This window comes from Colias croceus, chromosome 2, assembly GCF_905220415.1.
Source record: "Colias croceus chromosome 2, ilColCroc2.1".
In the NCBI taxonomy this organism is placed as follows: domain Eukaryota; kingdom Metazoa; phylum Arthropoda; class Insecta; order Lepidoptera; family Pieridae; genus Colias; species Colias croceus.
Genome location: NC_059538.1, coordinates 631,198 through 655,803, shown reverse-complemented (window position 1 = coordinate 655,803; position 24,606 = coordinate 631,198). Strand labels below are relative to the sequence as shown.

Sequence of the window (24,606 nt, the reverse complement as noted above, 5' to 3'; positions counted from 1 at the left end):
TCAATAAATACTAATATAGATAATTAACACACAGACACAGATCAAACTTGTATGTTCATCACACAAATATTTGCCCAGGGTGGGAATCGAACCCACGACCTGTGGCTTGGAAGGCACGGTCACTACCAACTAAGCCAACCGGTCAGTCAGTTATTACATTAAGGGGACTAGAAGAGCTAAACGCGAGTTTTATAATGCTATAAAGTATATGTTTACCTGCAGTAAAAAATCTCAGATAAATATATGATATTCTTCAGCAGATATACTAGCTAGATAGTGTGTTGAAAACACAATACAACTTATTTTACTCGTTTGTAACGTTCATTATATAGCAGATGACCATAAATATGTTTTTAAATAGCTGTTTCAAAAGGTTTCCTCGGAAAAAACTAAAAAAAAGTATCGAGATACATCAGGTATTGTATACGACACTATACTTTATGCGTTACAACAAAACATCACATTCTAATGCTTCGATTTCCATTCTATTCTCAACACTCACACTTTGAACAGCGGGTCTCCAGAGATCATGTTCATCTTGATACGTATCCTTAGCACGGAGTTGTCCGGCCGCCGCTTGTCGTACCCCTCGAGCAAGCAGCGGCGCACCGTCTCGCCGCTGCCGGCCAGCTCGGCGAGGTTCACGTCGCAAAAGCCCAGCTTCTGGTATGAACGACCGCCTGGAAACAACGAAGAAGTTTAATTAGTGAGAGAATCATTTCATTAACATTATAATTATATGTATATAAGAGAAACTAGTGCTGGCTGTATCACTTAAGTATATGTTTATATTAATTGATATACAGCCGTTTTATTAGTGCAAAGGAATCTATATTACCACGCAGTCTAGTAGTACTTATTTTAGTGTTCTTTCCACGTATCGCAAGGAATATACCTTATATTATTATTGTTATAAGAGTAATTATATATATAATAAAAATATAAAATATAAATAAATAAATATAAATTCGACGCACATTTGCCAATGGTATCTTTGATCGCGATACATGCGGTGGAACTCGAATTTCACTAACTATAAACATCCATATTTGAAGATGAGATATTGTGTGATGTGATGATGTGATAACAAGTACATAGTTTAGTTTAAAATACATAGTTTAAAAATGTTCAGAATCAATAATCCAATTCATTGTAAGTTCTTTTCAAAATACAAAAGCTCACACACACGCCAAACAAAAGGCACAAAGCGCACCCGTTGGTTCTCTTTGATATTTCCAATAAATAAACCGCACGATATCATAAAAGCGGGTATTTTTAATTTCCTCTCAATGCACGACGAACTCTCGTGAACACTCTGCATAAAAATAGCACCTCGGAATTCCTTTGATAATAATTCCCACCCATTTCCTCTCTGCACACGTATCGATATCAATAATACATTATTTGCAGGCAATTTTTATATAAAGAGCTATTAAGAGAGCACAAAGAATTTAGCTCAGAATAAAATCTATAAATAATAGGCTTAAATTAGATGCAAAGTTTTTAAATTATTTACTGGATGTCTTCAATAAAATTATATATTCTTGACTAAACATATAACACGACTTTTTGGAATATTTATATCATAACAGTTTTGTTCAGCCGCAGGGCGTAACTTAATAAACCAAAATTAATGAAGTGTCACCAGACCACATGTGTATATTCGAGTCATTATTCGCACACAGTACGAGATCGAAGTACAGACATGCCGAAATTTCTAGGTATAATAAAATTAATGTGAAACATGTGGTGAATCGCTTCTTAATGTTTTAGAGATTTGTCAATGGCGCTGAAAAAAAGTCGCTCTTTATTTCATAAAACAACATTTAAAGACTCGTTTAATCATTTCACATCGTAATGTCAAGAAGAAATATCAGTTATTATATTCATTGTAAATTCTTTCGGTTGAAATACATGCATTTATGTATGCCCATATAAGGTAAGTCAATGTATGACTTTCATTTTTATAGCGAACTAGCAAAGATAATACTAAAAATTGAAAGTTAGTCACATAATACTGTGCTAAAATTTTTAGTAATTTAAGCTACGAGACGTTCGCACGTGATCCGACATTAAAAACAAAAACACTAAACTTGTTTATAAGTAAAATGGAACTTATTTTTAAGAGGAGATAAAATTCGATCGTAAGGCAGAAAACGAACATGAGCGTCATTTTCGTTTAAAATTTTCTAAATGTTGTAAAAGTGAAGATTGAATTGATTGAACTCTTATAAATTGGCTAGTTTAATTTCACATCTGTATCACCGCCATTTTTTTAGGGGCATCTAGATGACCAGACTTTTTTACTTTTTCCTACAATGGGTATCAACATTTTCATTACTAACAAGACGACGCAACTGCGCCAATGTGGCATGGCATTTCATCATGGTTTCATCCTTTCGTATTTTTTGTAGGTTTGGTAACGTGCAGTTTTGTCAGTACTGAATAAAGTCGATCTCTTCACTACTCCCTATCTATCCCACACCAACTGCCTAGAACCTGAGTACCTCACATAGTATATACTACACCGCCATACCTTTGCACTCCTTGCGCACGGACACGCGCAGCAGCGCCGGCTCTAGCACGCCCGTGTTCGCGTTCGCGCACATCTTGCACACGAACGAGAACTGCGCGTTCCACCGCACCGCGTGGTCGCGGACCTCCTCCCTGGAACACGGAATTATATGTGTTAGAACGGAACATGTAATGGTAAATGTTGGATCTCGATGGTGGTAAGTACTGCAAGTGATATAGAATCAAAATGTCACTTCTAGGGGACGATCATTAGGACAAGATGGTAAGTTTTGTGTCCGACCAACAATTTAGAGGATGATTGTAAATATTTATTACGGAGAATGCATATTCGTTTCTAACTTGATATTTTATTTCTATGTATAATTTCCTAACACATTTGTTTCAAATAGCAACACGTTGCGATGTTCAAACATTACAAATAAGTTCAATCATTGTTATACCGGAATCATAACATTTTACACACACAAATCAAAAACATTGTAGTCTACTAATCTTCTAAACATAATCCAGAATGCCTAACAAAACAATTCCATGGCGTAGGTATGTACAATATTCTTGCGAACCGCGCTCTATTTCGGGGGCACTTTATTGCCCCGTAAACTGGAGATCATTAACCCGTTCGCAATTCGCTCGGGGCATTCCGCGCAATGTAACCGACGTGCGTTTATGTAAATTTACGGCCAATTTATGGCTCGTAAATGACAATATTCAAAACATATGTTATTGCAAAACTACTCGGAATACTAGTAAAACATATTGATGTTAGTCTACTTCTAACAAATAAGACTGTAGCTATAGTTAATAGGTACAGTAGGTTTTGTTCAGAATTTATGTCTGTGGTCCCTATTTCGGACGAACTATTTCCTCGCATAAAATAATACAGCAGAGACGAATTGTTATACGAATTGTTTATTCTTTTAATTAGACATTGTGAAGTAACATGGCAAAAAGAATATTTTAAACCGTAACTCGTATAGTTAAAAAAATAGGCATCATTAGTACAAGGAGTTTTTCAACTGTGAGCGAGGCACGGGTAATTTCTTACGTTATCCTCAAACAATAGCATAAATACTTTACTAGTACATTTATAGAACGTCTAGAAATAACAGATATAGTTATAGCGTTTTTCCTCCCAGCTATTAAAATTTTATTATTTATATTTAAATATGGTATCCATTGGTTTTTAGTTTAATTTACATTTAAATATTTGAGCCAACCCGAATTTGGTTGTTGTGGTGTACAAAACCCTCACATTCCCCTTTTTGCAGTTTTACTTTGCATTCGGAACAAACATGGGCCGCTGTTGAAATGTTTTACTTCTATTTATTAAAGTATAAAAACTAGAAGGATATAAACGATTTTTTTCGCAATGTGACGATATAATCAACCACATTAATAGACATCTGCAGGAAAGTTTGAGGTAGGTAAATCTTTAATTATAATTGCGCGCAAGAGCAACCTTTGTCTCCGCAACTATTTTGTCTCTCCCATCAACTCTATGGGGAGCTGCGTCGCTACGTGCGCGCACTTTCTTACTAGCCCATAGAGTTGATGGGAGAGACAAAATAGTTGCGGAGACAAAAGTTGCTCTTGCGCGCTAGCTCTAAGGAGATTAATTACAGACAAAAAAAAGTATCTAATATAAAACTACAAAACGAATGGCGTGGCGCTTGAACGTAATCTCTCTAACTTCAACAAAGCCACTTTATACTTTGCAGTAAACACTAGTTTTAATACGCGACGTTTATTTTTATAGTTCATTGTGCACTTCGGGGTCAAGTGGACGGGAGACATTTCCCGAGAAGAGAGGGATGCTAATGTCAGTGGTGATGGTTTATTTATATGATAAGTACGATAAAAATTTCAATTTAAAGCGAATAGAAAATGTAAGAAATTAAAGGTAATTTAATACGAAACAATTGACCAAAATAATGCTACGAAAGGAAACTAGGTAAAACTCACTTGCTGTGAAAATCAAGGCCATTTTTAGGCTCAAATTTTTGTTACAAAAATTTTGTGTGCAAACTAATCACTTCAAAAAAATAAAAATTAAGTTAGAAACACGTTAGACACGTTAGACAAGTTAGACACGTGTCATGTTTACTTATTAATTATATTTCATATTAGTTACTGAACTTGTAGTGATTCCGGAAGCCGTAATTGCAAAACCGAATCAATCCGCAACTTTCGGTCACCTGAAATCGATTTATATCCACATAATATAATAATAAATATATAAATAAAGCATCAATTGTGCAGAGCCAAAGGAATTGCTGAATACGAGGAAGTATTGACTAATCAATTTATTAGTAATTGCATTTAACATTATCTATTATTTACTTCTTTGTTATTTCATTATTTTTTGAAGTGAACTTCTTTATCGGGGTTGGATAAAAATTTTGTGTAAGTAACATTTTTTCGTTACGCGTGACATTTTTCCGTTACGCGCCATCTTTTTCTTATCCCTACTACGCGCTATTCGACGTATTTCTGTAAAGTTGCATATAGTAAATTATTTTTTGAAAAATAAGGTCATAAAGAAGTTTCACTTCTTACGTTGTACACTAGTACACGCACCCTTTTTTTTATAAGATAGACTCAAATAATACAATGCGAGGTAATCTTAACTTTTGGTATGAAGAAAAAAATACTACAATGTTTGTGTAGCTTACCGATTTTTCAAATACTTTCATCGATATAAAGTTTCATGTTATCACTTAATTGCGCGACGAAGCCTTGAGCGTCCATATAGCTAAAAACCGAAACATAATCACAATATACAAGGAATCAATTTACTCGTATACAAATCCAAAAAGTTTGCTATAAAGGACCTGCATCAAAAGTGCATAGATTATATTTAGGCGATAGTTGCGCATGAGTGCACACCCTCAACCGCACTAGTGGTGGTGCAAAGGTGAGACGGGGTAAACTTCAGTCGGCTTGGTAACACAATACATTTGCCCTTTTTCTAAATGGAATAAGGAAATCCTTTTAAAATGGTAAAGGATTTTTTTTCTAGTCTAGGTTCTCTAAGCGTCTAAAGAAATCATATCAAGAGTTTTGCGAGAGCATCGTATTATTTACTAAACGTTAATTATTCCTTACCAACGAAATCTATGACTCTTTCTTCTTACTGATTGCATAATCGTTTTTCAGTAAAATCACTTCTGCAATTTTCGCATACCTAATTTAACAAGAAAAATCCACTATCGCTATTCACATCAACAAAAACTTTCATAACCAACGTAGTACTATAATTTAGAAAGATTTGTTTATTAATTATGATAAGTCTAGTCTAGTAAATACTAATGTTATATCTTTCAACCTGTCCCCTCCAGGTTCCGCCTGGCTGATCACCCCACGCAGTCAGGTGCCACGCGCCGATCCTGCGGGACCATTCATCAACCACACTTATGCACATTATTTAAGTATGTATGTATGTTCGTTTTTATAATGATATGTAAAGGGGTCTGTGGTGTGTAAACAATGAATCACTGGATATTTGGATAAAAAAGAGCGTGTATGCCGAGCACGCATGTCAGAAGTGAAACTTCTTTGGCAAGATTCAAAGATACCAAAAACGTCGCCTTACTCAATGACGTGTCGGTATTGTCATGACGCATCATTGAAATTTTACACTCAATACGCTTATAGTCACTTCAAAAAGATTGTATTTTAGAAGCTCCGACAAGATTGATTTGAAATATTTCTCATGTTAGTTGTTAGTTACAAATTGATGTATGAGGATGAATGAACAAAATGGTATTTTCACTCCGTTTCCTTATTTGTAAGTAGCTGATAAGAGCCTTCGTTGCTCCTTCAGTTATTTATAGCCCAAGTCGTGACTAATCCTGCTTACAAATATCTTTTCATCGTATCAAAGACTTTACGAGGTTTAAAATTTTAGAAGTAACTTATAGCTACTTCAGGTTTACTTCTTAAAACGCACCTGCCTTTGTAATACATATTAAAACCAACACGCCCGCCCTTTAACAAAAACTAAATATATAATCAATACATTGGTGAAACGTGATCGAACCCGCGACCGTGAGCACGCGAGTCCACCACGTGTTCATAATCACCACTTAACGGCTATAATCGCCGCCATTGCTTGTACATACTTAATACACGTATGTTTCACTTAATTGTACAGACATTAAAAACAGTGTTATTAATATGTAGTTGATAAATGAAATATAATACAGATATCAGGAATCCTTACTACATCGTCCTGTTTACGTGACAATTCATTTTAATCCCGGCTCTATCCATCAATATCAATAAAATAATCGCTGCCTACGTACAATTAAACAAATAATAACTCTCAAGCGTGGTAGGTAAGGTCTTAAAACAAACAAACAAAAGACGTTTTGTAAAATCATAACCTCCTTTGAACCAACTTGTCATGTACCACCCAAAACCTTCCCCTGTCAATTAAGCCCAACCGTTCCATCTCCTACGAAACAAAGGACCATTCAAGATACCGCCACATATCGACACAACGCTTGCCAATAGCGCCCATCAATCATACTCTACAATAAATCCATTGTTCCTTACATAACATTACATAAGCCGAGAGGATATATCCACATCGCAACCATCTCGACTGGACGCGCGTTACGTCACATTTCACGACAGCGAAGCGACACCATTCTTCATTTTACGACGCACGTGTAGGCTGGATTAATGTTTGGCTTTACCTAAAAGTGATGGCCAAATATTTCTTCCGAATACTTGTCTTCTAATAAATTTAGGGACGACTACGTGCGGAATTTATTAAGCTTCTAATATCATTCCAAGCAAGTATTTAATATAACATATTTTTATACGTAAGAAAAATAAAGCAAAAATATTCGGCACACATCGCCGCATTTCAAATTTCTCATCGCGTTTAAAAAAAAAAACACTGTAATAAGATGATATTATTTAATTGTTACCGATCCTTGATAAGTGTACACAAAGTTTCAATTGGAATTTGGATCCGTCCTATTTAAGTGGGTGAAAATCAATTCTAAAGGAGTAGGTTACAAACGTATAGACTCAAAGCTAATATAAGCGTGTTAAAAACCAGTCAAAACTACCTCCTACCATTTATTCCCAATCTGAACGTCCCAGAGACCTAGACAGACAATTCACAGCGAACGCTGGCAGGAAGACTCCAGTCTCCAGCCCACTATAAAACTCATAAATCATCCGTACGATAAATCACAAAATAGTTTATCGTTTAAGGCCATTCGGCGCGCTAGATATAATGTGTTATTTATTGGATGTGTGCTCGAAATCAGATGGTATGATGTTGTTGATTCATGATTTAAAACAGAAGTAACGGAAATTTTTTATCAAATTTAATTGAACGATCACATGTTTTATTTTTGTCAGGTAATCAGCAGTTCCTTTAATAGGACAGGATGACTACAGACAAAAATCTGAGACTTCTGATACAGAACCAGACACATCCAGCCACCACTACGACAAGTACCGGTTTGTCCCTCAGCTGGAAGGAGAAATAGTTGCGTGACGTACAAGGTGTGTTGTTCAGCTAAACGGAGCAAGGTCGTCGTGGTATCAGGTGTCGGGTGTCGGCAGATGGCCCTACGCGTTATTGTATGGATGCTCTTGATTTCCTAGTATTTTTCGATTACGAATATATAATATATACATATTATTTTTGTATTTGTTTATTTTTGTACATGTTCTTTACGACATTGACATTTGGGGGTTAAATTTAAGATGATTGATAATCAAATTTTGGTAAACTCTGCATAAGATTATGCTAATTGAGTACTTAAGTGTACCAATTTATATTTTGAAGTAAAAGTAAATATGAAACAACCATGAATATAATAAGTAAGTAATCAATAACATTTAAAACTCTAAAGAAATTCCACGACTCGAATTCAAAAATCAAACAAATTATCCATTCATTCATGATCGAATTATCAACGAGCACAATTAGAAAATCATACATCAACTCTCCACCGGCAGATCTTCAAACATAATGTCCCAGCATCCAATCTCATCAAAAATGCACTCATACGTCCAAAAGCAGAAGGCATTGCGTTATTTGCTGCACACTTTCACGGCATTATGCAATACATCGTCTGTTGCTCACCAGAATAATGCTCTAATCAAATTATCAACATTTCTGCTGTACGTCCGCTATTGCGAATTGATTATCAACAAAATTGCTACAATGAAATCAATTGATTACAATTTATCTTTAACAACCTCATTCATTTAATCGTCGATAATTTTTTTTACTTAGACGATTCGAAATTTTACTTCTATACGAATCGACAACAAAATACTTAAATTTACTTCATCACAGTCCTAATTTAGGTATATTTAACAATTAAAAGAAAATGTGTCTCTTTTCAACTAAAATCCATCTTTTAAAATTGGTAAGTTACTTTACAAGGATTCTAACAAAATTAATACACTCAAATCCAACTACAAATTTAACTTCAACACTAAGTCATAAAACATTACAAAAGACCCCCGAATGACTCCTACAAGCAAATTTGCAATGGAGACGAAACGCACTCGATCTCATCATTTGACCTTCACGGATTCCCTTGAACGTGGGCTTGGGGAATCACTGCTGACGAGGAGCCGCCTCTGTGTCTGCCCACAGTGGAGGAATATTTGCAATCAATAGTTGATATGAAAAGCTATTGTATTAAAATTGCGCGGCAAATATTGCGAAAGTATATCTTGATATCATCAATGCGTCCTGGAAACGAGTGTGGCTTCAGTTTAAATGTTTCTTTTATAAGTAGTAAATCGAGGAGCGTAATATTCGCGATGTCTATCTAGTCTATTTTGATATAATAAGATCGAAAAGAGGAGCCTGTAATGATATAATGTCCTGCATGTTTTGCAGGACACCTGCACCCCATATTATCCTTCCAATATATCAAAACCGGGGAACTTTTTAATAACTTTGAAATACGGAAGATCAGCATTGTCAATTTTGTTACAAATAACTCTAATTAAAAATAAGCATACATTCTTCAAATATTGCTGAAATAACTTTAGAGCCATAAGTAAATAAAACCTTGTAAAAAACGGTTCAAACATCCAACAAAAAACGTGCGTCGATTAACCATCAGCTCGTGATCTCGGCGCGTAATTTCGCGAAGGTCGCTCTTCACACGACGCGCATGTAAAGTGGTCGACCGAGCACATCCAAAGTTTTTGCACTAAAATTACGTGTTACAATCGTGTTCCTTAAAAGCACGACGCGGACGGCGTTTAATATTGGTGTTCGTGTTGTGAGTTATTATAAAGCTATCAACATAAACCAGACACTATTAAATGGCTAGTATCTGTCTGCTGTTTTTTTTACGTCTTTAAACTTCGACATCCCCTCACTTCCATACATTCATGCCACTTTTGCCATTAATACAACTCTTTTTCCATGTAAGTAGTATTAAATTTCTGTAGCATTGTCACTCGACAACCCGAATTACAACAGCAGATCATATCACACCACATGTTACACCTAAATCCTCCACCACCAAAATACCACAAAGCACATCACATTGAGCCTCATCTGAGAGTTCCGGAAGACCAGGACGCGGATGTGAGACCGCCACAGATACCCGCTCCCAGAACCGGTCCAGCAACTAGCTGCGTAATTAGATACGGAAGTTGACACGAGTAATGGATATTAGATGGATATACATACGTGCTAGGTTATGTAGAATTTCTTGGTAATCTTGCTCTGTTTGCTCTCGTGAGACATCGGAATTCAATATTGGAAGTACTGTCAAGATCTAAGTAAACATATTTTTTCGATTCCCGAACAGCAGTTTTTTCCGATATATTATTAAAGCTACCATATACTAGTGCTGATAGATTCAGTATATAGTTTCCTATTATACTGACGCAGTTATAATAGAAATTGATTATGCTGAATCAACGTTACCTAATAGACAAATTAAGTTAATATTCTTCCGAGTTTCATCGACAGGAAAGGGAAGGAATAAGGAAGCTAGCACCTCGTGCTCCCGATCTAGTAACAATAACAAATTTGGCGCAATGGTACCAGGAATACATACATACGCGGATGTAGATACGCACAAATAGTTTTATAGTTATGGGTAATGCGAGCACGGGCTTCCTTATTACCAGACCTCATTACTGTGGCAATTACACTAGACCATAGGCATAGTGGTAAATGGTATTATTTAAAAAATATCATTGCATAACAATATATTACCATTCAAATTGTGTGTAGATCCTCTTTCTTAGGCCACTACAACCTATTTTTGAGCTCTATTTAAATGACAACTCTTTTCTTTTCCATTAAATTTCTCCTTTGATTTTCCATTAAACAAACCAATTTCCCAAGTCTCGGAGGTAAGCTAAATCTTTTCAATACCGATCCGAGCCTTGCTTAGGCTCGCGTGACGTCATCGGAAGTAGGAAATAAATGCATGGCTTCACACTATGTAGACCCGATTTCACAAAGTAATCGACGTTTATAACATAATCGACGTTTATTATGAAGTATCTACGTCTCATACAATATCCGGATAGCTAGCGGAGTAAAACACACAATAATTACTAATTAAAACGATGTAAATTGAGAAGTTGGTCTCTTTATCTTTTTTAAACATTATTTTTTCATAAATTGTACGTCCCACACAACGCTCTAACATCACAGTTCTTCCAATAAAAACTAGACAATGAATAAATCTTAACATATTATCTCGCAAATATTACAATAACAAAAAACAACGGAACTCAAGCCCAAACACACCCATCCCTGCTCAAGTCAGTATCATCAACCTCTCAACAATCATCTCAAAATTTAAATACAACAATGTCTCACAACCAATACCATTAACTAGACATACAGTTAATAACCAAGGTAAATACCACCAACTAAAAAGGCCCTGTTCACAATGGGCAGCGTTGGGCAAGTGGCAATCACAATATAGAGGGCTTATATGTATGATCGGCCATCATTGTTGATGTCTATTTATAATCGCCGTAAAGGCGGCAAACATCGACATTCATTTGTTGGGCCAACGCTGCACATTGTAAAGAAGGCCCATCATATGGACATAATAACGGTGTACCGCAAGGACGCCAAACCGGACCGGTCGCGGGTGTCGTCAGCGATCCGAAATATGACGATTGAAGTGGTGAAAGGTGTTTCTGTAGTTGAAGCTTATTAACAAGCTGTATTGCTGTATATTAATAAGCTGTGTGTATCGATTAATGAGATGAGTCTATATATAGCTGGATTATACATAATGTATTACGACATAGAGGGTGGTCTTCTCTAGCTCATTACGTGAATCGTGATTATACAGTTATCTCTATTTTATTATTCCATTAAAGATCGGACTCTCAGGACTCATGCATCAATTTATCAGGCGTTTGTTATTTTGTTATCAATAGGATATTCATTTAGACAATCAATCATTTTACTCCAAATATAAAAGGAAGCAGGGCAAAGTCAGCTAACTATTGACCTACAGTAAAAGGCAATGAGCGTAGGTGGAAAAACTATTACAATAGGCCATTAAATATACCAGTTTACATCCAATAGTTTACACTTAAAAACTTCGAAACCGAAAACAAACTTTGAAGAGGAAACGCTAACGGCACCAATAAGGTCAAACTCCACAAGTTTGGTAGGAAAATATGCATAAATTCAAGCATGCTATTTTGTAGACACTGGACAAGTATGTATTAAATCATTTATTATAAATATTTTGACATTTATATAGTTGTTTAACTACATTATATTACCATTCTTCGTTCATAGTTCTTTAACATTTTAAATATCATTAAATGTGACCATAAAAAATTCTGTGAAGTAAAATAATTTCAGAGGAGTAAAGAAAAATTTATAAAAATTGGAATAGCAAATATTAAAACATGACGTAACAACCAACGTATCACAATCCCCATCTCACAAACCGCCCATCCCATACCACGAGATGAGACAAGGCAAAAAATAAAAATGACGATACGCTCGCGCTGCAACCGCTTTATAAATAAACATTACATTTTCGCTAGAAACTGCTAAACGCTAACGCCAGCGCTGAGCGTGTTGCTGACGTAGCATGCAGTCACCGCTCGCTGAGATCACGAGATGCCGTCACTGCGTTGGGGATTCCCGTGCGTTTTCGCACTTGATCGTTATAAGGGTTTTCTCGAACCTTCATGCTAGTGTATAAGAGCTTTATGGTGTTTGGGCTTTCGTGAAAGATGTATTTGGTAGATGAAAGGGAAAATAAATAACAATTTTTCTATTCTACCTACCTTATTGGGCAAACAAAAATTTATATTAAACTTTGTCCATCTGCATCTGAAACTATTTGATTGATTTGATGTGAAATGCATTCGCAATTCAATGAGATGCAAAATTGAGTGTGATATCACGTCTTTTATTTAATCATCATCATCAACTCTATCAAAAAAACCACCACAGCCTACTAGAGATCGTTAATTAGCGATAAAGTCACCTTTTGCAAATGTTTAAATGTATTATTTGCCTTTCATGTTTTATTTTTAACGCAATAAAGAAATTTTACCGTTTGACAAATTAACACTAAATAAATTCATCAATGCATTGCACGCGCCACCGTCTAAATTCAACGCAAGGACGAACCGTTTGAGCCGCGGAATGTTCTCGTTATAATTCAAATAAAACTAATTGTTCGTGTTCCCGCGCTTATCGAAAACGTCCAATTTAGGAAGTGATCGTGACGCATACCTACGAATATACTTAAATAGGAAATAGCAATGGCTTGTAATTATGTTTGAATGTTTGCTACCCAATCATTAGCTGAACATACTGTAGGAATATAAAATTCGGAAATTGCAACAGCTAATACTGTTTGGAATATTAACGTATAATACTGAGCGTATTAATGTTCTTCAGTTAATCCCATCATAAAGCTTTTCCTAGTAATCATAAAATAACAAGGCCTTACGCGATCCTTCCAGAGTTAATTCTAAAAACAGAGTACGGTCTTGATAATATGTATTAGCGAATCAATTCTACCTAATTTCTGATATCCAAATAACATGCAAAAACTATCATTAGTATATTTTCGTCGCTGAAGACGACTCATTACTAAAGTATAGCGAGTGGGCGAGCGACGAATTTGAGCAAAGTCAACTGGCGTGACCCCTGCGAGACGACAGTCAATTTATTATGATTTACACGATTTTTCAACCTGGTGTTAAGGTTATTAATGGATTTGCATAGAACACTGTGGGTACCAATTCTTTTTTAAACTACATAACATGTAATAGTATCACATCACGATTAAAATATGATTTGTATTGTGTTGTAAGCTAACACGCAATAAATACCAGTTCCAAAAACTGGTATCATCTCTATCGGATCGAAGAAAAAAAGGCTGTAAAAAGGCCGTTGCCCATTATCAACTTGGCCCTTAAAGTCGTTAATAATGAAGTAAAGATATACCGCAAAAACAAGTGTGGAAAACAAGCAATAGGTACCTATAGTCTATACCTGGCAAAAACCCTGTAAATAAAAAATAAAAGATCTTGCTCCATTCAAGCACTTATGCAAACAATTATACAACGCTGATAACAACAACCCATCCATAACAGAAGATGTAGCACATGCGTAAAAGCAAAAACAGCCTACCCGTATTACGTAGAATCATAGATAAGAATTATCAGAGCACGTGCCAAGAAATCGCAAGGTCGCGTCGGAGCCTGAACTTCCGCGTTCTCGAGCCACTACTGGTGATGCAAATTGAGCTTTGGGTGATCGAGACCTTCACTGGATACGAGTGTTTGTTGGTACATGGGCTTGTTTTGCCAGATGGCTAGTTGATTGAAGAAGGACTACCAAATTCTGTGATTGTAATGATGATTCTGTGGTATGCCTGGGCTGCTAACGCGTGTGTACTGTGCAATAGGATGATTATAATAATGAAAAATACTTAAGAAATCTTACATTGTGGCAGGCTTAAATAACCATTCGACAGTGTGCACAAATAGCACACATGTTTTAGATTTTTGCAAATAAAATCTACGTTCGTTAAAACATCTTTATTTATAAACGAAAAATTTCTTATACCTTTAAACTTATTCATCTAACGGTTATGACTTCATGAGTTTTTACACCTGCTATTAAGTTTCTCAACGACTCGCGCCACCTGCCGTTAACAAGTTTTAATTAATAAAGTATTTCAATTACGGTAATTGAGAACTATTACTTGAAAATTTTAATATCGCAAAGTATACGATAAATGGACCAAAAAATTTATACTTCGCGAATTCATACCATCTTTGGTGTATGTTTTTGCCAATTGAACATTGATTTTGAACACGTTCCAATACTGCTTTATTTATGGCTGTATAAGAATTCAAGTTCCGTATGTTTGTGTCAGATTCTCTAGATAATTGGTTTGTTTTGATCTAGTAAAAGTTATAAGAAAGATATTGGAATTTGTGTCTGCTTTTACCATATGTACATTATAAGACCAATGTTGGCTATGTGGTCCTGAGTAAAAATAAGACTATCTTCCTTGTTTCCGTAAAGTTTCAACCCTAAGAAGTAATATTAAGAGGTTACATAAAGAAGTCAGCGACTAGCTAAACGAACCAAGAACTGCATTATCTTGTAAGTACTTAAAACTTAAGTGAGGTAATGAGGAGACGAGGGGACGAAATCATAATAGCATTAGTCTCCCCTTTATTGGATTAACGGCGCAGGGAAGGGAACCTAGACAGAAACGTGGAGAATCTAGTCGATCTGTCACGTGTATGCCTATGGGCAATTTAAAAGCCTACGTAATGAGAGCTTCTTATTAAAATTGGCATTTCTAGAAAATTCTAATTGTATCCGAAAGGACTGAATTCAGTAGTCGTACTAAATTGCTCTCATTAAAATCTGACGCAAAATAATCGAGTCGCTTAAAAGTAATGAATTCGCAGTTCTTGAACTTGGATAAACTGGTTTAATTGTTGTTCCAGAACTTAATTTAAGCCCTGTCTGTAGAAATACATCTACACCATCTTTAAAACCACTTACAACCGGTTTGATAAGCACTTTGCCGATTCAGTAGCGTCACGTGAGTGTCATTACATCTTGACATCTCAATCATACTATATAACCTAGGTTTTATAAAGGATGACAAGAGAACTACTTGGAGAACTAATCTTTATCCAACCTACGATCTCAAGTCTTACAACATCACTGACAAAACAACAATACAATCCATAATCATTTGTTGCATACACCTCCAGACGTGACACCAAAAAAACCAACACAGAATCGAATGTTCCCACAGAGCGAAACATTTGCATAGAGGCGGCTCAAGTTTTCTTATTTACTTGTTTATGATGGCATCTGCAAATTGATTTCGTTGAGCGAGGTCCGGTCACTGACCCGCTCCCCTTACCTCTGGCAGCGGGGGCTCCCGCCCTCCACAGCCTTCGTTAAGACGCTTTGTCATATCTGGTAATAACTTTATAATTAACTTGGTGTTAACAGCTTTCGAACTTTATTAATCGATGTTTGAGTTAATTATCATCTTATCTCATATCACATAATAATTGGAGAGCGAAAGAGATCACAACATACATTTCCCACGTATACCTCGAATGTTTAGACGCATATAAGTTTAATCCATGAGATTCCAGTAATATTGAAGTTTCACGGAACAGAGATTAAGTATATTCCACAGGCTTAACTGAGTTTCCACGTGGATAGAGCCAATAATACGTTCTAGCCTAGAACTTCTAGGAATCTAATCCAGGAGACCTCGATCCTATTTGCGAGACTACCTCTACGTTGCTTATCTATCAACATCTGATTAATCTTGGTTTATTACTCATCATATTTTAGACATTTTAAAACTATGCGATTATTAAGAAACGTTTCCAGTAACATAAGAAGAGGAACAGGCATTCTAAGAGGACTATATTGGTTATTCAACGTCCTAGCCAAATTAACAAATGCCCCATACAAAGCACATGTTAGTGCTTAATACGAGCTACCTATTCAGTACTTCCAGATAATGCAAATTAATTACTGACAAATGTATACAATCTCATCTATTAACGAACCCATTTCCAAACGCAGCAGTCCATTTACCATTAAATACAAACACTAAATACTAAATAGCGTATTGTTTGTTTACAAATTGTGGACCTGTTCCAATGTTTACGACGCGGTCTGTTGCGAAACGCGATTAGGGCTGTTAGGCTGTTCACACGCGAACGACACGATTTTATTTTTTACAATATATATTGTGGGGTTTAAATTTCCCATATGTATGTGTTTTAAAATAATAGTTTTATTAATGGTTTTCATTTAATTGTTAATGCCAATCGTTTTAGCAATACAGATTTATTTATTAGTACACAGTTGCAAATTGCAACCATTGCAATAAAGCTAGAAGTTTAACTTATAAAAATAAACTTAAAATAAGTAGGCGAATGACTCTTGATGACGTACGCTAAGCAATTCTAATGAGTAAGTGCTACCTTTGTGGACTAAGTGTGAACTAACTGAAATTACTATGAAATAAATAACACATTCATATTATGTAATTATTCAAGTAATGAATAGTAATGAAAAAACTTAAATGCCACAATAAGTAATGAATCACGTTTTACAATTGAAAATCATAATTTAATATTTTATACAACAAAAAATTGGTACACCTTGCCACAGCTAGTCGTCCGTCTCTCTCCCCCCCAATAGATAGAAATAGGACGGATAAACATTCAAACACGCCTGTTATCAGGAAGCTGTCGTTTACTGCGCGTCAAATCATTTTGGGATCAGCAAAAAAGCTTAATAGGCTATAAAAACAGTTTACACAAATATTTATTTCCCGTTGTTATTTCTTGAAATACTGCTTTGTTAGTTTTTATTTTAAGTTACTTAGGTACCAACTACCAACATGAAACATTACAAAAAAATACATGTTGATTGTGTCTATTGTACTTATTTTTCTTGTTTATTCTTAGATATTACCTACTATTTATTTACTGTCACCTTGAATTGTGTCCATCAATTTTAAGGAAATCGTCAGCTTACCTGAAACAATAAGATTAAAATGAATATAAACATTTAAATAACAGATATACCTTCCGTCCGGCCGTTAATATCGTCTTCAAATCTCACGGTTATTAGTTATTACCAGCGCGGTCACGTACTTCGCGCGTGTCGCGGGACGGTGTGCGCTCGCCTTTATAGTACAAGTTTGTACATTCGGGTAATGGGGCCGCGGGTTAATAGGTATGGGCCGAGCGGATGGGTGTAGCGACGCCTTTAGTTTCGTTGGGGTGTGTGCTAATGATGATATATGATGTTTGTGGAGTTTAAAAGGGTTATGGTCTATGTACACTCACCGGCACGGAATCTTGGCCACTTACAAATTTGCCGATAAAAAAAGTTTGAAGTGTTTTTCACGATTTTTTTGTATGCAGATATGTTAACATATTATTTGTTTAATTTTATGGTAAGAAATCATTGAGTTTGAGAATAATCTTTTACCACTTTTTAAGAGTTACTCGAAATTTGTGATTTGTGCGGTTAAGCCGAAGTTACGAATTGTTCGTTTTAAACTTTTTTTGATATCGTTTATGCCGTTTTAAGATATTGTTATTGTTGTACTGTAGTCAATGATCATAACAAACAATAAAAAATGCCATTAACATCTGAACAACCTACTCAGGCCATCACAATGATAGACCAATAACTGCCGCAACGTAAAGTACCTAATGTACAGTATGTACCTCGTTCAGCGATGCACTATGCATGGAGAAGATACCAGGAGACTGGCAGCCATATGTGCAGACCAGGAAATGAGGGTGTGAGGTGCACATCAGCTCGAGAAGACCCGTTTATTGTTCGAGAGATACTCAGAAATGGCTTTCTGACAGTTTTTAGGATACGCCACCGGCTCTAAAACACCAGGATAATAAATGTGAGTGAGCAATCGGAGAGAAGACTAATGAAAGAAGTTAATTTGAAGGTTTGCAGACCAGCACGCCGTCCAGAACTCCTCAGACATCACAGAGAAGCACGACTTCGTTTTGCACGAGAACATGAAAACTGGACCCACATCCAGTGCGCTCGTGGGGTGTTCACAGATGGCTGCTAAGGCACTTTACGAGCTTCTGATAGCCAACAGTCAGTATAGAGGAGACGAGAAGAGAGGTTTTCACACATCACCACACTCAAAATGCGATTTTTCATGGAGGGTCAATAATGGTATGGGGAGGTATAAGTTCTGATGCTCGCACGGAGTTATTTATCGTAGATAATGGCTTAAATTTGATCAGGTACATCGAGGAAATTCTCCAGGAACATGTTCAGCCCTATTACAGGTTTATCAGTGAAGAAAATTTGCTACTTATACACTATAACGCACGTCCGCGTGTCATACGATACGTATAAGAGTACCTTCAAGAGGTTATTATTGAAAAATTGGAGTGGCCAGCTCGTAGCCCAGATCTTAATCCAATAGAACACATCTGGGACATGCTTAAAAGAAACATAAAGTTCGATTCCAACCCAGGACTAATGTTAGATGAGCTTAGAAATACAGCTGAGGCCGTTTGGTACACTATAGCTCAAGTGGTCTCCAAAAATGTCTTCTAGAGTATGCCAGACTGGATGCAAACAGTGTTTAAGGCAAGAGAAGGAAACACCCTTAACTGAAAGGTTCAATTTTTTTTATGGAAACGTTCTTTCTAATTTTTTAGCATTTTTTAAGAAATCATTTAAATTTCACAGGAAAAGCGTAAATTCTTGTTTAATTCATATCTACTCGGTAGTACTTCTTATTAACTTCCAATTATTACTAAAAGTTAGTAAAAACAATAAAGTAACTAGTTTTGATTAAATTTTTATTGAATTTTGTAGTAGAAAAGAAATAGTGTTATTTTACGCAAAAATTTGCAGTGGCCAAGATTCCGTGCCGGTGAGTGTATTTTATTATATTTATAGTGAAATAGGTTAATTGATTTAGTGTTTTAAGCTTGTTTACCCACTAGCAGACAGTTGGACAGCAACAGAATCTAAAACAAAAAATATTTTGTGGCGTTTCAAGTGAAATGCAAATTATACTAAAGTTCAACGATAATTTTATACTAGATATCTGACAAGTGACAACAGTATACTTTTATGTGGTAGGTTAACATCAGGCGAGATTGTGGTCAAGCGCTTCCCTATTCACAATAAAAAAAAGGTAGAAAAATACTACACACGATACATAAACATCCGCACCATCAAACTACAATACTCAAACAAACCTTCGTCACACACTTATAAACGTCACCAAGTTACGAATCTACGCCGTCACTCAGTACCTATTCACTAACGGAACCCTAACACGCCATATGGAGATACGGAACCACGTGACCCTTCGCGTGCATTGCCATCGTGGCTGATATGAGTTTGACCTTCTTCGTTAGTTTTGACATAGACAAAAAGAAAAAATGTGCGTTATAATACTTGAGAGACCAAAAAAGTGTTTTGGTAATTCATCGTGGTAAATTGAATTGAAATGCTTATAAAATTAACTATTTTATTTATACATAACTACACAAGGTATAAAGTATAAACATGCTAAAATTGCTAGACCAGACAAATTTAAAGATTCATAAAAAAATAAATTTTAGCAAGTTTTCATCAATACCAATTCAACTGAGTAGGTACATGGATACCAAAACAAAATGCAGAAAACAACACGAATAAATGTACAAATAACAACACGAAGCATCTAGTTAATACATAACCCACAAACGACAAACCGCGACCAAACATATCTCCTACATAAATTCTTAAAATTACGACATCTTAGATTTAAAATAACCAAAAATATTCATCCAAACATCAACAAACGGATGTGTCCCCTCTCCCGCTTTAGTGAGCCACCATTAGTCAGCTTTTGATCTCTCAACCGCATTGGGTTATCATATAAATCAAGAGCTTAATCGGAAACGGTGCATCTCTTTAGCCGAGACTTACGTTTAGTTTTGACAGTATCGGGAACGTTACTATAATTTATCTTATAGCATCTATTCATTTCCTAATCTCGTTTATTTCTTCTTCTTTTTTATTTCAAATCGACTTTATCTATATACTTACGACGGCTTAATATAAATATATGACTTTTTTTAAAAGATGATTGATTTATGGAAGACCGGAAATAATTTATTGTAGTAAGAAACAGTTAAAACAATGGGTAAAACATCGTTTAAACCCATATAAAAATCTAGTAATTAAATATGTTTATCGCCTTAACTAGTCAACGAAAGTTTAGTAAACGAATTCATTAATTATACTTCGTTCAACTTGAAGCATAGTTAAGCTTAATCAAAGACAACATAAAATAAATAAATAAAAAATTTACGGCTCTACGAAGTTCATCAGGTCATCTGTACAAAGATGTATGAACCTAGATGCACTCACACACAAAAATACAATAACAATTACACCAAGACAAACACAACCAGGAAACATTGTTATCGTCCCCATTATTCCCATAAAAGGCCATAATTTCGTGAACATCCTGTTGATAACAATGTAACGACGACGTTCGAGTCATTAACCTCTGGTAAAATTCATTCAGTTTAATCCACGCATATTAATTACATTTAAAGATTCGATTACTTCAGTGTATACTGTAATTACACCATAATCGTTGTAATAAATTTGCCACTAGGTGTACGTAAAAGAGGGTATTCTTGGCCGTAAAAACGGTCTAGATTATAACTATAGCTGTTATATGCATCAGTTGAGAACTGCCTAGCTTATACGATTCGACTAATAACGATAGGATCAGCATTTAATCCCCAGTAAATGCTATTAAAACAGTACTTAAACAGTATATTATTACTTATATCATAGAACATGAGATGCTAGGATATAAAGAAAACCGAGATATAGTTATCTATCCATTTCTTATCCCAAAGTAGGAATTAGATGTAATTAAAAGTGTCCATACACAAATATATTTCGCATACATTTGTCCCAACGAACTTGACATAGTTACTAATTATATATGAAGTAATCCCTGTATCCAGGCCGGGCAGGCCCCAGGGGAAATAGGCAATTAGGCACGAAACGTGCTGCGTATTGCACGTACATACATACATATTAACTATGTTATACCTGTCTGGACATTTTGACTGGCACTCCCAGTAAATAGGGTATAGAAAGAATTTTGGGTTAATAAACGATACTGGGAATTAATTTATTAAATTGGTTAAAATTACCATAAGCGATAACATAAAATACTATAACTAAATGTACATAAGTGTTAAAATTTATATGATCCTGCCTCTAGGGGAATGTAATGCGAACAAACATTTTTATCTATTTAATTGTTAAATTAAAATTTAAAACATTCGTGTTCAAAAAACCAACATTTGTATTCCATGTAATTGTCATCATTTTAAACTATATATAGTTAGATACTTAATTACCCAAAATATTTTTAATATTTATGTAATGACACCTGCCTATTGTATACGTACACAAACATTACAGCACCATATCATCGCATATTTTAAGTGAACGATAAGAAATACATTAAAATTCCTGTTTAAATTTGGCCCAAAATGTTATCGTTTAGTTAAATATTACTTTCATAATATGAAAGAACATTTAACTAAATTACACAACTTTTAACTAAATTATTTTTACATACGATACAACATTAAGATTACACTTAAGCCCGAATATTTATTTTTATGGTTAAGCGTTTTTATATCCTGGTAACAATTACATACGAACTGTACTGCAGAAATTAACTAAAGTCTTATAAAAGTAACAAAACAAAAACAGAGTCCTCCAGTCCTCCTCTTTTCAGAAGTCGGTTAAAAAGTGCGCCGTAGCTTCCAAATTTCTGGTGTTCGATTTACGCGAGCATACATGTAGAAATTAAAGTCTCCTATTCTCCAGACATCAGTGTATGAAACATTGAGTTACATACTATAACAATTAACAATCCGTTAAAAAGTCTTTAATTTCAAAATATTCCTTCAGCCCTCGTTAAGAATTGCTCAATGCTCAACGGCATCAGGTGACCGCGCTGGTTGCCCAAGCGTCAGGCGATCGCATCACGCCACCGCCTCGGCCAGTCTAGTTTTTTGTCTCGGACACTTTCATTTTTTACAATAAGCAGCGTCTGTGGAGACTCCAAATTGTTGTGCTTTTGTTTTTTGTAACGATATCGTTTTCGAAAACCGCAGTTTAAAATATATGATCATGTATGTCGCTATTTTTGTATGTCTTTGAAATAGGATTTCACGTAATCCTGTACGTTTGTTCCTAGAGTGGGAAGTCAAATCGTCTGATGATGCTCTGAATCAGGCAGGACGCCTGAATTTCGAATTATCATTACCACTATTGCTACACTTGATTCAGTAGAAAAAAAAACATAGGCCTTTGCAATAACAATTCACTACCCTGTTTTTTCATCTCTTACCACGCCAATTCCTAACTAAAAATACATCCACATACCTGAGCCTCTCTCTACCAGATGTTTACACCAAAAATTCGTACATCACTCATCAGATACGATACCCATACAACGAAACCATACACAAATCACTTCAGACAGGATGACGAGCCATCTGGTCAACTTTTCTCTACACCACTCGCAAACACTCGTTTCTCACCATCTAACATGTGTTACGCGATATCATCAAATTCGCTAACGCCAGCCAGAGGCTACAAATAGACAAGCATTCCGTTAACGTTGCGATGATTGAATGTATATCTTAACGTGTTCTAGTAGATCCGTTTGTTTGTTCATGTCGTGTGTAAAATCAAACACGTTGTAAATTTTTACCTGGTGCTTTTGTGGTCTGTATCACGTTGCCTATAAAATGGGAGAGGTAATGCGTCACGATATTGATCATCGAAACTTTCGTACCAACATGGTTCCAATGCTTATTTAACTGCATTGTAAACAAAAGTAGGCTGCACAGCAATGATGATAATTGATATCAAAAAATATCCTATAAAATGATCGTTTATATTATGTCCTTATTCCTTTTCTCCCTATCTTGAAATTCCGAAATTCCACATTTCATTTAAGTACAAAAACAAACAGAATTTATTTCTTAAACAATATGCATTATGCATATAGTTCAAAAAATTCTCTCAAAGCTCTCAATACGTCGTTATCAGTTTAAGCTCCGGATTAGCATAACCAGTCCGTGGGGATGCACGGACGGACTGATCGACTGCAGCAGAATGCAGTCACACTACTGTGTTACTCGTATATTTGCATATTACTTAGTGATAAGTAAGTAATGAATAATAAAAGGGACAAAAACAAACCAACTTTTCAAGTGCCTACATTTTAAATGGTCAATAATACTTGACGTAACTAGTAACCTTTATGTAAATAGTAATATACACGAATTAACTGGTTGAACTGGGTTCAAAAGTAGGATATGATAAAACTGCTTGTGTACCTCATATTCTTATATACACGTAAAGGGACAAAAACTACCTGTCGCATCTATAAACCAAACTGGAAAAACTATTTCCGCTTTTGTATGAATATAAACCGTTATAGAATTGCCGAAATCTGCTTATTGTACACGTAAAACAAAAATCCTGACAAATAAAATAATAAACCTTATCTATTTCTCAGTCTCACAGTATATCTAATGACGGAAGCCGAAACCATCCATCTTAATGAAGAAAGTAAGATCGAAACGCGTCGCTGCGCATGATTCACGCACACACACATAACGTATAGAGATTTCTATTAAACTTGCACACACATTAGGTACGTATCTAAACAATCTTAATAAATAAACGATTAGGTTTAACAAACCGTCTAGCCAAGCCTATCTAAATTTAAGCCCATGTTAAGTACTAGAAACTAGAGCAATAGCCTTTGAGGAGCACTATGGTACCTACCCAATGTTTTCCTTGCTTATCATGTTACATCATATCATAGTTCTTCATTTATTTCACAATTTTCATGATCTTTTCTTTTGATATCGCCAATTATATCTAATGATCTACGTATCCGACTCACTCTTTCATATCATTCTTTCTCCTTAGATAGAAGTTCAAAG

The 24,606-nt window shown here is 35.4% G+C and overlaps 1 protein-coding gene across 4 annotated transcripts in view; it reads right to left on the bottom strand.

The window, feature by feature from the left end:
* The window catches only part of LOC123700842 (protein FAM102A), a 76,899-nt gene that overhangs the window by 7,513 nt on the left and 44,780 nt on the right, over window positions 1-24,606 (bottom strand). For all 4 annotated transcript variants that reach the window (XM_045648204.1, XM_045648212.1, XM_045648187.1 and 1 more), the window contains exons 3-4: window positions 2,537-2,667; window positions 503-680 (exon numbers count right to left, since the gene is read on the bottom strand). In XM_045648204.1, the coding sequence (XP_045504160.1) occupies window positions 503-680; window positions 2,537-2,667 (309 nt within the window). The remainder of the gene's footprint in view (window positions 1-502; window positions 681-2,536; window positions 2,668-24,606) is intronic.